Source organism: Crassostrea angulata, chromosome 7, assembly GCF_025612915.1.
Source record: "Crassostrea angulata isolate pt1a10 chromosome 7, ASM2561291v2, whole genome shotgun sequence".
NCBI classification, from domain to species: Eukaryota; Metazoa; Mollusca; class Bivalvia; order Ostreida; family Ostreidae; genus Magallana; species Magallana angulata.
Window position 1 is genome coordinate 23,887,923 of NC_069117.1, and position 18,173 is coordinate 23,906,095.

General features: G+C 34.2%; 1 protein-coding gene across 1 annotated transcript in view; it reads right to left on the bottom strand.

Moving 5' to 3' along the window:
• LOC128192659 (uncharacterized) overlaps positions 1–18,173 on the bottom strand; it is a 55,032-nt gene that overhangs the window by 26,342 nt on the left and 10,517 nt on the right. Inside the window, exons 14-28 of the mRNA XM_052865527.1 lie at positions 16,444–17,993; positions 15,838–16,040; positions 15,343–15,435; positions 15,101–15,220; positions 14,726–14,813; positions 14,339–14,471; positions 12,901–12,958; positions 12,601–12,687; positions 12,339–12,428; positions 12,037–12,128; positions 8,884–8,987; positions 7,956–7,983; positions 4,378–4,443; positions 4,187–4,271; positions 3,520–3,969 (exon numbers count right to left, since the gene is read on the bottom strand). Coding sequence (XP_052721487.1) covers positions 3,520–3,969; positions 4,187–4,271; positions 4,378–4,443; positions 7,956–7,983; positions 8,884–8,987; positions 12,037–12,128; positions 12,339–12,428; positions 12,601–12,687; positions 12,901–12,958; positions 14,339–14,471; positions 14,726–14,813; positions 15,101–15,220; positions 15,343–15,435; positions 15,838–16,040; positions 16,444–17,993 — 3,247 coding nt within the window. The remainder of the gene's footprint in view (positions 1–3,519; positions 3,970–4,186; positions 4,272–4,377; positions 4,444–7,955; positions 7,984–8,883; positions 8,988–12,036; positions 12,129–12,338; positions 12,429–12,600; positions 12,688–12,900; positions 12,959–14,338; positions 14,472–14,725; positions 14,814–15,100; positions 15,221–15,342; positions 15,436–15,837; positions 16,041–16,443; positions 17,994–18,173) is intronic.

The following is an 18,173-nucleotide window of genomic DNA, read 5'->3' on the forward strand; positions in this document are numbered from 1 at the left end:
AAAGGCACTCTATAAGTGAAGAATGAGCCAGACTGGACCAAGGGAAGAGAGGATATGCTCCAGACAAGGATTTTTCATATAATTCTGCTATGACCTTAACCTCAGACCTAAAAACATGGTTCAAGGACACTGCACACCCTTTACCAAAAGGTACTCTGTTGGTAAAGTGTGAGCTAGATTGGTCCATGGGGAGAGAAGATATGCTCCTGACAAGAGATCCAGGACAGAGGGATGGACGAACAGACAAACTGATCACCATTGGCTGCTCAAAGAGCTAGGCGCAAATTATATATTTGGCATGCCCCCTTCCTGAAGAAATTGGGTAGGACATTATATTAGTTAACCTTTGACCTAATCAACATCTGACATGGACCATCTACTTATCAAGGTCAAATTGTCCATGAAGTTTGATCACTAAAGAAAGAGATTTCATTATATTGGAACAAGGCATTACCATATATACCTTGTAACCTTTTATCTTTTCAGCAATAAATTAACAAAGGAGATCCAAATATGTTAAATAATAGGGAAAACAAATATTGGATACCTTTTCTGTGTAAAGTGGTAATGATCTTTGTGAAAGGCCTTTAACAAGAATATGTGTATAGCCATCACCAATTTTTGAAAAACCGGATATGTTATAAATCAGTATCTAATAATCATTGCATGAACTAATTATTTTCATTGCAGATATATAGTATAATCTAAAATTATTGTGAACACATAATTAATATGATAAAGAAACCATGTGAGTATGAGCTTTTCTCTTGGTGTCTGACAAAGCTAGGGGTCAGCACAATTTTACTGACACTGATTATACATGTACTATAGAATTCAGAAAAATTGATAAAATATCAAAATATTCAATAAAGAATCAATTATTTATTAATAAATGAAGTGAAAAAATATCATATTGTGTACAGGTGATTAAAGAACTATTAAAGTTTGATCATTATTGTAAATTGCAAAATAAAGTTCATATATTTAAGGATTTCAATCAATTTTCAGGTATAAATTTTCAGAAAACTTAAGATTTCTTAAACCTACCTGGAAAAACAGCCTAACAACTCCAACTAAACTATCTCATAATGGGAGACGTGAATCTTTTGTAGAGAACACAATACATTGATGACAGACAACCAAAGTATCCAAGAGAATTTGTGTGCCACGTACAGATAGAACAAACAGTAACAAAAAAAAAAACTAAAATATTCACTTTCTATTAACAATTCTTTGTTACATATACAGAGTAAACACACAGTGTTTACAAAGTGTCCGTAAATTCTGATACTCTCGACGCGGCAGTTTTTCAACAGGCGTTTAGTGGCGAATTTTTCTTTACAATCTAGCCCTGCCACATTGTGCTAATGTTCATTTACAGAAAAATAAATGTGTTTAAATAAAACATTATCAGCAAGAGTAGTTTAAATTTTCTTCCATTTGTATTGCTCTAAATGAACAAATTTCACATGCACTTCAATAAAAGTCCACATGTTGTGCATACGAAAATCAATGGCAACAAAGAAAAGGGATTAGGACCTCATATTGTTGTTGTTGCTCACTCAGCAACCCACAATCACATAATCCAATGGAAAATATCAAACGAAGTCGTCTCTGTTAGTCAGACAGAAAGTCCAAAAAGCATTATTAAATCATATCTTGCACAAAAACGTCATAATTGCAATACATTGAGCACTTTTAAAGGTTCTACCCCATTTCACAAAATGAATATATCAACTCTTTGATAGATTTGCTGGGTCAATATCGCTTCCAATACACAATTCATTGACTAAATAGCCTAGTGCTTGGCTAGAACTTTACTTTTTAGAATTAAACGAAAGACAATTGTTTAAACATTGCCTATTGATCTCGGTTTCACGCATGGCTGGGATTTAACAACCCTCTTGAAGATTAGAGTAGTCTCTCTTGTATTATATCTTTAATTATGGTGTAAAGTTAATGAGAATGTAGAAAGCATTGACATCTGCCCTTATTTATTGTATAACAATTTGTTTTTGTCAGATTAAATCATATTCAAAAATAATTTCTTAGAAACTGTTACCATGGCAACAAAAAAGATAATATGTACTGTACAGGAGAGGAACTAGTAAATTGTTAAAATTTTCTTCCAATTCTTTTGATTATTTAAAATAAAATTAATTCAAACCATCAATATTTCTTTTTAAATACAGTTTTTCAAGGTAATTGTAATAAAATACTGATTTGTTTTCCATTGGACTGAAATGTCAAACTTTCATTGGTTTAAACATAGCACGTGATTGCCTCATATATCTCTACATTTGGTCGGTGAGAAATAATATTAGGCAATATGGCCGTCATTGGCCGATGCTTCGCCGACTTTTTTTCGACATTTCATAGTATAAACCTCATGCCGTAAGTTCTTAAAGTATTTGGAGTAGTTGTCCTTTGAAATTCTTTAAAATTAGAGTAGTTGCCGTTAGAATATTGACGTCATATTGTTTTGTCTGGAGCAGAACAAAATGGCAGCGTCGAAATTGGCTCAAATCTCTGCAGAGAAGGGAGAAAACATTTAAAATTGAATAGCAAAAAAACATTGTAAGTGAACATGGGTGAAGCATAGATTTTTAAAGAGTATTTGAAAGATGAGATTGAAAATTTTGAAGATTTTAAATGAGTTAAATTGGACAAGATGTTAAGCATCTTGTACATGGCTTTGCGTAGGTCATCGCTATTTGTGAATAAATATGTCGCTTGACAGTCCTCAGGAAAACAAAACACTTATTAGGTTAGTTACTGACTCACTACGGAAATATAATGGGTTGATCAATCTCATAGACGGCTCTGCTTTGCCTCGCCATCTATGAGATTGATCAACCCAATATATTTCCGTAGTGAGTCAGTAACTAACCTAATAAGTAATAATATGTATACAAAAAAATGATAATACATAAAAATAGACCAACACAATGTTTAAGATGTATCCCAAATCTACACTCTCGTAATGGTTGATTGGTATATGCGACAACATGCAGAACTGTTAAAATTATCAATCAATGAAATAATAAATATCAAAGAAGGTCGAAAACTTTCATTGTAAATGATACCTCTTTTTGTAAGGGCATTGAAAAATAAATGGTAGAATATAAATACAATTAAAAAATATCATATTTCATTAATTTCATTAATATACAATGTATAGTACAAAATAGATAATGGTAATAAGTGTATGATTTATGAAGTCGTGTGCTATACAACATTGGAGTTACAGACCTTAGGGCCCTAGCTGACATACTGGCTTGCTAATCTTCTCTTACAGGTCTATGATTTAGAGATGTTTTACTGTGGCTTTAAACATACACAAAATTTAAAACAATCTGTTGTCTCTTTTGTTTGTGTTTGTTAATACTTGATGTAGAGATTGTTTTCTGTGACTTTTCAACATAAACTAATTTTACATACACATTATGTATCTTTAACTGGTGAACTCTTAACATACTAACTCTTAAAGGATACATTGGACCATTGTAACAATCTTACCTCCACATCTGGGCCGTCATACAGACTCGGACTGTTGATGAACCTCTCCATAGCAACAGTTCTCTCTGAAGGCACCTGGTCATTCATGTAGTTGCGGTTTGAGGGTGTATCCAAAGTTGAAGGTCGCCCAAATCCGGATATCTCTCCCGCCTGGAAAAACCGACTTGTCAAGTATTCATTCACATAGTCCTTGTTAGAGGGAAGGTCAAGGTTGAAAAGGTTTTTTGGTGTCTCTGGGTCATTAAGCTGTGTGGAGGGGGTTACACTTTGAAAGAAAGTCCTCATCCCCTCCGCGGATTCTAGGCGCGTGACAGGTTGTTTCTCCTCCTCCTCCTTGGCCATCTGTGTGGTGACCACTTTACTTCGGCGGGGTGAGGACTGTCTAGTTGACCCCTGAGCTTTCTTCACAACATCTGATGCCTCTTTTAGCTGATAGGATTTTCCAAAATGCTGTCATATGAAAAATTGTTTTGCTTTTTTATAAAGATATTTTTCAAACAAACAATAGCTGACATGGGATGTGCAGTAAATGCAAGAACTCAATAAGATGAAATGTACTGTCAAACACCTTATTTACAGATTTAGACATAAACATTATTTTTGAAGGGTAAATATATATATGTTTGACTATATTGAGGTGTCAGTAATGTTGGTTGTGATAACTTACTGGTCCTGAGTGTAGAGTGTGTTTGTTTGCCTTAAACCAGGTGAACACTTTCATCAGAGAGTCCTTCTGTTGTCCAGTTCTCAGTCTGTGACAAATATACAAACAACGATTAATTGATTGAAAATAAGTAATATCCTAATAAGAATTTACCACAAATTCTCATCATCATTATAAAGGAATTTTACACTCACACTTTGACTTCATTCATCATTTTGAGCAAAATCTGGTAAAACTTGGTGTCCTGTTCTGCTTGAACTCTGAAAGGTATAGATGGCAGTTATAGACAATTACAAAACCTGTATGTATGTCTTTAAGTTGACTAACTTGGCTTGACAATTTAATGAGCATGGATTGACTTACTGTACTATAATCCTTAGCTTGACTTGTGAGATAAGATTGACTTGTTTTACATCCTAAGCTTAACCAGTGAGATGGGATTGACTTACTGTAATTTCTTAACTTGACCTGTGAAATGAGAGTAACCTTTTGTAGTTTCTTAGCTTGATCACTTGATCTATGAGATGGGATTGACTTACAGTACATCCTTAACTTGACAAGTGAGATGGGTTTGACTTAATGTGCATCCTTAATTTGACCTGTGAGATGGGAGTGACTTACTGTACATCCTTGACCTGTATGATGGGAGTGACTTACTGTACATCCTTAACTTGACCTGTGAGATGGGTTTGACTTAATGTGCATCCTTAGCTTGATCTGTGAGATTTGATTACTTCCTTAACTTGACCCGCCTGTGTGATGGGATTGACTGTACTTCCTTAACTTAATCTGTGAGATGGGTTTGACTTAATGTATATCCTTAGCTTGTGTGATGGGAGTGACTTAATGTACATCCTTAGCTTGATCAGTGAGATGGGAGTGACTTACTGTACATCCTTAACTTGACCTGTGAGATGGGAGTGACTTACTGTACATCCTTAACTTGACCTGTGAGATGGGAGTGACTTACTGTACATCCTTAACATGACCTGTGAGATGGGATTGACTTAATGTACATCCTTAGCTTGTGTGATGGGAGTGACTTAATGTACATCCTTAACTTGACCTGTGAGATGGGATTGACTTAATGTACATCCTTAGCTTGTGTGATGGGAGTGACTTACTGTACATCCTTAACTTGACCTGTGAGATGGGATTGACTTAATGTACATCCTTAGCTTGTGTGATGGGAGTGACTTACTGTACATCCTTAACTTGACCTGTGAGATGGGATTGACTTAATGTACATCCTTAGCTTGTGTGATGGGAGTGACTTACTGTACATCCTTAGCTTGATCAGTTAGATAGGAGTGACTTACTGTACATCCTTAGCTTGACCTGTGAGATGGGAGTGACTTACTGTACATCCTTAACTTGACCTGTGAGATGGGAGTGACTTACTGTACATCCTTTGCTTGACCAGTGAGATGGGACAGCTTGAGATTTCTGTGATGTTTTTCTATTGCTGAATACATGTCTTTAAACTCTTGTATACCCATCAGCTAAAATTAAGGAAATGTGTTCATGGTTGATATTAAATAAACCACATGAAGATGATTGAAAGATTTGAATGCAACGCTTACATATGGAACTCTTTAATACACTCAATTTTTTTAATGCTGCTGATTATATTTATCTTTTAAAATATGATTAATTTCTTAAATGGTAAAGCTTCACTGAATGATAGTAATGTCTTATTCTGTGTACTACAATAATTAAATACAAGCACACTTATAACATTATCATGGCATTCTGGAAAATATCAAACTTTAGTTTAGAAAAGGAAATCAGATGAGGTTCCCTGCAGTCAAACTTAAAACTGTTTAAATACCACCTATTGGGCAATTGAGGTACTTGAGACTGATCAACGACTCTTATCATTCGCTGAGTAAGTGGCGAGATTCAACCGAGATCACCTTACATCAGAACGACAGGACTGATAAATAGATCATTGTTCTACACGGGGTTCAATACAGCTTGTCTGTCCAGGTACATTTAAATTCATATGTCATTCAATATACATAATGGATTTTTTTTCTTTACAGAATTTTTTGTATGAAAAATTTAACTACAAAAGAATGCATCAAAATAAAGAAAGAAAAGATTATAATCACTGATCAAAGCTTGTGAGTTATATTGTTAAGAAAATGTTGTTAAGTGTGTATTCAAACTAAACAAAGAATAACAATTCCTATATTCATTGCATCACATACCGGTAGTCAAAATTCGAATATTCTGGGAATCGACTTTTCATTAAAAAAACAAGTACCTGTAATTCTACTAGAATTCAAATATTTTGGCACAAAATTTGTTGATGAAAATTTAAGCTTTCAAGTTTCTTATCACACAACATATTCTTGTTCAAATGCCTCAGTTTCCTGTATTTTAATTTGACTAAAATGAAATTGAAAAATGGTTATCCTTGTAGCCATATTCCTCCTCTTCCTTTTTTATCAAAACAGAACACAGGATTCGTTTCATAGACCAGACACTGAACACCATATATGTTATTTAGTTAATACTAAGAGATATTACTGTATGATACTTGTAATAATTAAAGACATGTACATGGCCTAATAGATATATACATGTGTCGGTACATTATGGTCCTCACTTTTTAGTGACAAACAATCTATAATCGGTAATTTCACTTATTCAATTCTTTCTGAACAGCGCCTTGTGGTCTAAAGTGCACTAAGAAGAGATTTGTAATTTTAATCAGATTGCTGACAATATGTCTCTCTTAAAATCTACCACAACCTTTCAAATTCTCAATATTGTGTCTATTTCATTTCATCAATCCGTTCAGAAACCAGATAAAAGCACATTCTAATAACTCTTTTGTGAGGTGCACATGCGAGATTTAAATGCACAACAATGCCCCCAGTGTTCATAATCGTTTGCTGTATTATATAGCAGTCTGACTGCTTAAGACATCTGTAGTGGAACCCGATGGAAGTGGTACTAAGAAGCTCTAAAAATCACACACTAAGAAGATCATATTCTTAGCCTTAGAATAAACCCCTTACTAACTCTAGTCGATGTTAGATTCTTAAGGTACCTTAAAAAGCATAGCTATTGTGTGCTAGATTTTTTAACTGCAAATGGTTTTTTTCTTTCATTTAATTAATTAACTTGGATTTTAGCACGTACATTTCATATATAACGCACATTCTATCATTTTATTCTACCTCTTTATGGTAGCTATGTTTTATCGATCAATAGTGAAAGTGAAAAAAAATTTAGGAATATAAAAGAGGGGTATCCGTGAGCGGACAAAAGTGCTGAAATCTCTAATGTTCTAGCTGATCATCAGATTATATATCCATACAAGCAAAAACCATGTAGCTTTCTCTTTCAATATAGTTACATTTTATTTTCAAAAACTCCCCCAATAAACCTTCAACAAATGGTCTACTAGTAAGAATTTGTAAGACGGCAAAAAAAGTTTCCATGTTGCAGAAAATTAATGCTATAAACACATGACAATCATGAACAACTTTTTTGCTGATAACAGGGGAAAGTAGAATTTATTATAATAACCCTCACAGGCAGTCATGGGTCCTAATTCATAGAGTAAACATTGGTTCTATCACACTTTCCATGATTATTCAATATCGTAGGTAATTGCCTGGGTTGAAGCCATTGTGACTTGCTGGATGTTAATAACACAGGAAAGATCTTCGTAAATTAAATTTTCCCCTGACTGACACAAAACCAATTAAAAAGTTAAACCCCCTACATTTATCAATAATACGTCCATAAAATCTACCTTCTCACATTGTTTGCAATAAAGAACACTAACAAATGAAAATTTGATTTAGCTGTCAAAAATTCCTCACATGTGGAGAACAAAAATCACCTGACAAATAATAAAAGCATTGCGAATATAAGAGACAAATAAAACTGCATTTATATTTTTGTAAGTAAAATATTTTCATTTCTGATAGTTAAGGGTTTTAAAAACCTTTGAAGATACTTTTGTGAACGCCTGCATTTTATCTTTTAACGTTTGATGGCAGTTACTCTGTTGGCAAGTCTATCAACAATATTTCTGTTTATTTTCTGTCGTGACAAACTGAGTTTCGTATCTCGGACAGTTATGGGGGTTATTTGCTTAGCCCCTGAATGCTGTACAGCTTTAGGGATTTCCTCAACTGTTCTTTTTTTTCTTACCGGTACGTATCATCTATCACCCACTCAGACAGAAATTCAATAATATACCAGCTAGAGTATAAAAATGAATTACGTACGGAATATAAAGACTCGGCCAATAGATACAAACTGTAGGATAAATTCATTAGGTACTTACAATATCCCAGATACATGTATCACTGTTAACTTTTTGCATCAAACACTTTCATAGGTGAAGATAAAAACTGATAATATAATATAGCTTGAATTTAGTTCCATCCGGTCCTACATTTTTGAGACATCACTATCAAAAGACAGGAAGCAGAAAGAAGTTCTAATTTTAAAGTTAGATTGATTCCTAACTGCAACGAAATGGAAATTGATCTCTTCAAGCAGATCTGATTAACAAAATCATGTCATGGACATTATTCTATAAGACTTCTGTATATACCAGTAAACACAAGGATTAAACTGAGTTCAGGTAATCAATTCAAATATAACAAAAGTCAAGGACAACAAAGACATTTGACCTCTTGGTCCTACCTAAATTAGACCCTGTTACTTACCCTTGACCTTTTCAGGTCCTTGAGCCCTGATTCCAGACTGCCCAGTTCGTTCCTCATGACCAGGGTACCCATCATAAAGGCTTATCTCTGACCATGTAAGTGTTCTACAAAACGGTATTGACAATCAATTCAAGAGTTTATCAATACTAAATGTTAATGGATATAAATCAATAATTCTGATAAAATATTGATACTCAATCGGACATTCTAAATACTATAATAGCTGGAATATACTGTACCCTGGGTAACAATTATGAATGCACAATGAAATTCATTTTCGAACATATTGATATCAAATATATGCAATGCATGTCAGAAGATATTTATATCAGAGAAATACTTGCAATGGCTTTACCACTGTATGCTTTGCCAAGGATTTATAGCCTTTTCCCTAAACACCATGTCTAATTAAGAGTTTAAACACTATCAAACTACAGCAAATATGCCTATACTTACTTTTACAAACAAAGTGTGGATAATCACATCATATATTTACATTTTCCAGTGTCTTTGCCTGTGATAACACTACGTATCGATTTTGTACTATATAACCCATAATACAAATGACGCCAAATTGAGGCGCCAGCGGGGTTTGCTTATTTATATTTAAATATTTAATCGAACGATGGCTTAAAATTATATAAATATAAGTAATAAGGAATCATTCTTTGAATATTATGAGGTGATAATTTCGGTCGGGGCGTGATCAAATCCATCATAAAGCCCTTCGGGCTTTATTGGATTTGATCATGCCCCGACCGAAATTATCACCTCATAATACTCAAAGAATTATTCCTTATTCCTTATATCAATACTAATTAATGCACGCTCCTGTAACTTGCTGCTTGATAACTAATCTAACGTTATTTTTGACCCAAGAATATATAATTGTGACATAGGCTATTCAAGGTATGAAGATTATATCCAAAAGTTGTAATTTAGTCGTTAGCAGGAAAGTGTATATATATCTATATGTTACTATAACCTATATATAATAGGCCTATATATTACGTCCCTGATTTTACATGGTCAAAATGACCAAAGAATAAATCTTTTCTCATTAATAGGATACAAGTACACCAAGCCATGTTTACGCTGAAGACTTGGTCGTGTCATAAGAGTGGCAGTGTTTTGATCGTGTCCCGGGATAGACACGATATGATAGAAACAGGTGCGCGCGATCGATGTACAATTAAAAGTTTTATCAACTGATTTTTCTTACCTTTATGTGTTATAAAGTTGTACTTTGCATTCCAGAACATAAAAGATCACACTCGTGAAATATCCACAGAGAACCGAGTCAACATGTGTTCTATGAACGAACTTGACAACTGTAAAAGCTTTGTCACGTGACAAGGTTGGTCGGTAATTGGAACGCATCTGGATTTTACCTTTAACTAACTTTTTTAAATGGCGGGAAATTTAACTCGAACTAAACAACGGGTAGATCAAGAAAGTATAACTGATATAACGACTGCAATAAAATTTAGGAATAATAGAGGTATCAACAAGCAACAACTTTTCATAACAACGTCTGGGGTCTTAAGTCCACGAGTGGACTCAGGACCCCTGACTTTGTAAGGATGGCAACAATTATAGTTTTTTGTTCTTTCAACAGTTACAGTTTGAATATTATAAAATGAAATAAAATTATTGAATACTATATTCAAATCTCTCCTCCTCCTGTAAATCTTCACAGCTAGCTCACATAATTCAGTCACTATCAGTCATTATTTTCTATTTTTCAGATGCCAGCTATAGAGACAAAGGTTTGGTCAGCAAACATTTTGTCTAGCTCAATCTTTTTTTTCTTTTTCTAAAAAACAGGGACGTATATACTAACCTTTAGTGTATATGTCCCTGCTAAAAACGGACTATTTATCAAAAATTGCCCATAAAATCCAAGACATCAATTATAAACTCTTATGGCCTCTGTGTCTGGCCCTATAATTCAAGTTCAGCCACACCAAAAATAATTTTAAGGTACTCGCATATGATACTGACTGAACAAAGCAACCTGGGCCTGCTCAAGCATCTTGATTATAATTCAAACTGGACTTCTTGATTTACAGACAGAGCTACTCCCAAAGGAAATGCATCTCTCTACCATGAAAAAAAAAAATACTTTAACAAAGATTTGCATTAAACTAGCAAATTAAATATTAAATGTACTTAGAGAAGCTGTTCAAATTCTGTACACTGCTAGGAGAACAATTCATTTTTTTACCAATATAAGATGTGGTCATTACTGAAAACCCAATACTGTTACTTCATTTCTCTAATTGAGAGAGAAGTCAAGCTAAATAAAATACATTTCCAAAGCAGAAATCATGTTTATCGTCACATTTTTGGAGTTCAGTAGCATCAAATTTTACACCAAAAACTCAGCCTTCTTGAGAAAACAACATATTGTTGATGATTAAGGTGGCTCACTACACTGTGAAATATTTTCTCAAATCAGCAGAAAATTCCTTGACAATGATAGATATCATAGTGGGTAAGAAGTATTTAAGTCTAATAGGCAAAAAAATGTGCAATTTTGAATGAAAAATTACATTTTCAAAAATTGAATTCAGTTAACATGAACAAAAGCTCCAGGTGGAATCGAACTCATGATCTGCGGTTCAGAAGCCCAATACTTGAACCACTGAGCTACGACGATATACAACCCAATAGAACGATATAAACAGTTTAACAAAACATCTAAATCGCCATCTTGTGACGTAGCGTCTATAAAAGGATAAGTGTAGGTGTAGTGAGGTACCTTAATTAACCTTTCTTACATTATATGGCATACAGTATAATTTACAATATCTTTATCAGTACACTTTGGCATTACAAATTGTGATTTGCAATTCATAAAAGAATAGCAGATGTTGTCTAATTCTACACTGTTAGATTAATAGATATACCAGCCAAGAATACAAAACATAGATAAATAATTTATTCAGCACACAGGCATTCAAAAGTCCATTCCATTCAAAACAGAAATAAATACAATTCGATGCACTTATACAGGTTTAGCACATTTTTTTCACATAATTTTATATGTGCTTCATAGTACAGTATATGAAACATTAGAATTCCTCAGCTGATAAGTAAATTTCTATTAAATCTACACAAACACTTGAATAAAAATCCTCCACACATTACTCAGCCTCCACCTCAGCTTTTTTCTTCCTTCCCCGACCTCTGCCTTTCTTTGGACTGGCTTTTCTTCTATTCTTCATAGTGAATGTAATGCACTGAAATAAAATGAATGCCTTAATTTAGCTACATGTAGGTATATGGTAAGTAACATTAAACTATTATTACCCCCTTATAAAACAGCAAAATTTTACCCCACCCCTAAAATATATTCTATTGATACAGAAGCAAACAAGACGTATACTAACATAATTCGCTTAGAGTTGAAATTAACAAGCTTTTGTTCAGTATTTATTTTGAATAAAAACCTTTTCATCCAGATAGTTCATTAGTTTTTCCATGGAGCATTTTATTCCAGCTACAGTTATCTCCCTTTTCAATCCATCCAACTCAATTGGCTAAAAAGGTAAAAAGAAAAGGGCAATGTGCTGTCAAGAGGTAATTAGATCTACATATTTAGGACACCAGTAATTTCATTTTCATTTACCGGTAAAACAGCGTAAATTCTTAAAGGTCTCTGTAACATGTTATTAATGGTTTTTGTTGAAGACTATTTTCATGGATACTCACCTTGTACATCAGTATCTTGGTATACATGTCTGGATTGTCTTGAATAAACTGTGAGATCTTCTGAGTCAGCTCAGGCACATCTGAAGCCTGGAAAAAAGATATTTCAGACTCTAAAAGATCATGTTTTGAAACTTCACATAAAAATTGATGTCATACGAACTTGAATCTAAAACTTTTCACAGTAAGTCATCCCTTTAGCTGTGTTATTCAGTAAATAATGCAGCCTGGAGACAAACATCAATATAACAGATCTTAGTCAAAACTAAAATTAAAGATTCAATCTCAATTACTTGTACTTACAGCTTGAGATGGAGTTATCTCTTCTTCAACATCCATCATGGTTTCTTCAAGGACAACACTACAAAAGCATTAATTCAAAACAAAATGAAACTAGAAAACTGACCAGTCAGGAAGGGCCCCGCTATGACAATTAATATAGAGAAGTGAAAAAAATTTTGAATTCCATCCTCTTTATATTAACAGTGATGAAAAATAAATGCCCGGCATAAGATGTAAAGAACTGCAATATATAGGATCTCATGATTTGTAGTTGGATATGATTTTCATCCAGCAATTAAAGTGTTAAACTGAGGGGTAAAAATATAAGGGTGCAGCTCATGGAATGAGAGTTTAATTTGATTACATTTAAAAAAAAAATGTGAAAATTTTAAGTAACAACTGTATTTTTAAAATTTCAAGATAATTCCTGAATGTCCAAAAACTCTAAATAGTAACCTTGTATCTGCATAAAACAGGAATAACCTCATGTCTTATAAAAAAAACTAAATTAAATGTGTATTTAAGCCTCTAAATTTTCTGCAGCAGGCAAGATAATTAATCCCAGGGGGTTAATTGTTCTGCTCTCTCATCCTTTTCTTCTAAATTTACAATAAGATTTTTTTTTTCAGAAATGACAGAATGGGGTTATTATCTGATTACCTGTTAAAATTAACAGCATTAAGGCAGAAAGAAATAAAATAAATAATTAAAAAATGAAATAGTGAAAAAGGATATCTTAATATATATCTTGATTTTAGAATTCAATAAAATTATCATAAATCATTGTGTACGGTATTTTAACCAAAATAAAGTATGAATATTATATTTTAAATCCATATTTCAAAGAATGTACACAATACTACTCATCATTCAAAATTGTGACAGATAAAGATAAAGCTTAGGATTTTCTTCCTGTGGAAGGTAAATTAATCCCAAAGGACAAATATTGCACAGCCTTCCAAGTACATGTATAGAATGGTAACATTCTCAGCAGTTATCTCTCTTTGCCCATTCATTCTTATGCATAGTTAAGGAATCTACCCCACCACCCCACTCCAAACCAGAAGACATAGAGAACCAACCTTAGCATCAAAATATGTATTTCTGCCTACTGAACTACCATACTAAATTTGAACTTGATTGGGCAATCATAAAAAAAGTTATTAGAAAAAAACAGAAAATTTGTGGACGGAAGAGTGACAGACGGACAGACAGAAGGACGGACGGACAGAGTGATTACTATAGGGCACCCGCAAATCCTTGCGGGGCCCTAATAACTATTCTAGTATCTTGCATTAGTTCAACTCCATGACTACTCAAAGCGTACTTTGCAAGTCACACTGGTACATGTAAATGTATTTAGTACATTAAGTGGCTAGTTATCACATAAAAATTCGGCAATGTTCCGGTGCATGTAGTACATGTATAACAGTTAAAGACAATGATTGATTATTGTTACCTCATCTCGGACCCCTGGCTGCTACTGATCTCATTGTCCTCCTCATCACCCGAGACTGAGACAAGCTCGCTTCCTTCATTCTGTTCAGTCCTTATCTCATCAACTGATGTCTCAAACTCACTATCTGTCTCATCTGTCATATAAAATCAAAGTCGGTGATAAAAAGGAAAAAGAAAATAAACTTTTTATGAGACTTCCACAAAGGAATGCATTGTTATATTAAATTAAGAAATGGGTAGAAAAGCATATATTGGTATTGGTGCATTATTGGGTAGCATACACCTGAAATTTATAACAATACAGCACAATTCACTAGATATATAAAGGGTAATAGACTGATTTCTGTCCAATAGAGAACACACAAATATATACAGGCAGTAGACATACATTGGTGAGTCTGCTTGTACACATCCTTCAACAGAAGCAGCATCCTCTTTTTACCCACAGGCTTTACACCTATCTTCTGTACCTCTTTCTGGAAGGAAAGTTAGGAACTATTCCAATAAATTGTCATATTTAAGGTGTTTTCTTTATTATATACTGTTACACAAATTATTTTTTTCCTTTGTTAGTTTTTTACCAACATCATTTTGGAAATACCGGTAATTTCAAAAATAAATTCTAAAACAAGTTTACCAGTAATACACACATTTGCCCTAATTTTATAAATTGAAACTGAAATCCAATTTTATCATAATTCTGACAGTTTTCTTTTAGAGTAGCAAACAAATTCACAAGTTCTGCAACTATCTCTGAGCTGACCTTGAGCTGGGGAGTGTTCATTTTGTCATAGCTTGGCATTGGGGTGAAGGGTGATGGGGGAACCCAGTCTCTCGGGGCTTTTTTAGGTCTTCTATTCTCAGTTGGAGTCTTGAAGAAACTCTAGAATGAAAATCATTACAAGTACAATCTTGAGTTTAAATGTTGAACTAGTGAGCCAGTTAGATTGCACACAACAGGCCTGCGGAGGTATATGTATTTACTTTTGCAATACACATGCTTACCTGATTATCAGTCATTTGTGCAGTCATCTCCACATCAAAACTGTCATTACCAAAGCTCTCACCTAGTTCATCTGGTACTTCTAGTGAAGGATTCTATGTAAATTAATGAAACAAAATTCAAGTAACAATCTACAATAAGCTATATACAAAAAGTAATCAAACAATTGCAATACAATGATACAAAGTATAAATTCCATAACACCTGGGTATACATGCATCTGTCCAGCATTTATGGTTTCAATAAAAGCTAAAATTTACAAGGGGTAAAACTTTGAAAATATCATCAATTATTATTTTTATTGAAAAATTATATTGGTGTAGTTTTGATAATGCATTATTAAACGCACAAAATATATTTTGTAAATGCTTTATTTCCACTAAAATAAGCATAAGATGACAATCATAAAAATTGCAAAATTCTACCACAAAAAATATATGTTTAAGAAAGATACATGTAAATGATACTCCATGTGTGGAACTTGAATAATAATTTACCTTTGATACAAGTCCTTTAGTTCCCTTAGAAACATTCGTAAGAGTATCTGGTTCTGTTCGAAGTTTGGGTATCTTCTTTGGGGTGGTACTTTTTACATCACTGGCAGACTTTGTAGGGGTAGGGAGATCACAGGCCAAAATACCTCCATCCATTCCACTGTCATTGAAGCCCTCCCACACATCTGGAATTGGGTTGTCCAGGTCTAATTACAGAAAAACAAGTAAATTACGATATAAATGCTACTCAGGTAAAATTGAAAAGCACATTCAAGTTCATTGAACTTAACAGAAGTTAACTTTTGATCCAGGTCACATTCTTCAATTTAAGGTCAAACTATATTCTTTGTGTAAAAGTAAGCCGAAGACAGAAGGTATCAAAGTGTATTTATATATTACATGCTGTACCATTACATGTAGTACAGAATGTTTCAAACTTACACAATATAACTACCGTATTTAAAATTGTATTTAATATGAAACAAACATGAAAATTCACATGCTTATTTTTATCTGTTTTCACAAAAAATTAATCAAGATTTAAAAAAAAATAACTGGAGGTATTTGTCTATACGGCAGATAACTAATACATGTATTATGAACATGAACCTGCTTCATTTTCCATTCCATTTTCTTTGCTGGAATCAACACCAGGTGACGAGATCACTGCACAAATTACAACATCAGGCTGCTCTTCTTTCTCTGGAGTAAGGTACCTCTCTAAGTTCACAACTACTGGCTTAGTCTTGGTAAATCGAAAAGTCTTTCTCTGACTGGGCTGCAGCTGACACGCAGGAGATCCAACAGTTTGTTTGGGCGAAGCGACCTGGCTCTTGTCTTGGATCAAAGACACATCGTCTTCTTCACTGTCTGAATGTATCGAGGTAACTGACATTGGAGAGTTGAATCCATCATCAACATTAACACTGTTTCCATCACTGACCTCTGTTGTAGTGACATCACTGCTCTGTTTAGGAGAATCTGAATCACACAGAACCTTGTTCAGGTTACTCCTCCTCAAGATTCTCTTTGATCCACCACTCGTTGATACTTTGACTGGTGTTTGGTTTCCTGCTTTAGATTGAGCTGGTGAATGTGATGAATGGGGTGTGGGTGGACTGAAGTTCCCTGGATATAGCCCTGGGCTTAGCCGATCAGTCTCAGGGAATCTACTCTGTGAGTTTACATGTTCAGGAGTCTGTATGGATATAGGAGACTCAAACAAATCCAAACCCGAGGAGTCTAGTCCCTGCCCACTATTGGCTGGAGACCCTGGCCTTATATCTCCCTCCCCCACTAAAATCTCCTCTCCCTCCAGGAAACTGTGAGAACTGGACCCACTGGCCACTATCAATGGGCTTTCAGCTCTCCCACTCCGGTCTGGATTCAATGACAGATCCGCAGACAGAGGATCCACAGACTGGGATTTTCTGATCACTTCTGATCCGGAACATGGAGGCGTGTCTTCAGTTTCACTGTAAATAATTAGATCCTCATCTTGATATACAATGCTGTCATTGACCTGAAGTTTTGGATTCAATTCCTCTGTTGCCAGCTCTTTATTCACCCTGTCTTGTTGATCTACACCACTGTCCTTTTCATTTTTACTTTCCATTAACTCAGATTCTTTTGTTCCATCTTCAAATCCTTTCTCTTGATCTATGAATATAACATCCATGTCATCCATTTTATCATTTTGCAATTTTCCTTCACTTTTTCTTTTCTTTGCTGAATTTTGCATATTACATTCATCATCTTTCTGGCATGGCTCTGCAGCAGTCCCATCAAAACTTTCATCATGAAAGAACAGCGATATCTCCCCTTCACTGGCATCACTCTCCATGCCTGACTGATCGACCTCTGAACTCTCCTTCCCAGAATCCTCCTGATTCTTCCTCCCTTCAGTGACGCTGTATTTCTTCCTCTGTGTACACATGATATCATTGTAATCTTCATTAGATATTCCCTCATGAAAGTTATTCTCCTCTTCACATTCTTCATCTTCGCTTGGATTTCCCTCCTCAGTGTCCTCTGTCATCATGTTCTGTAGATTGCTTAAGTTTTTCTCCTCCTTGTCTTCTGCAGGTTCTTGGTTGTCCGCCATTTTTTGGTCATTCAGAGCAGAGGCGCAAATCTTTACTAATTCATCGATTTCCAACCTAATAAAGGACATTATATTAATTTATACTTCTATATTCAACATTCAACAAATTCCTAACCTCAAGTGTGAATATTACAGACATCAAATGATCAAAATACATGAACTGTACATCAAATTTACTCTATATCATCAAAGTTCCCAATATCAATAACATTAAACATCTCTCGATGAAAATAAT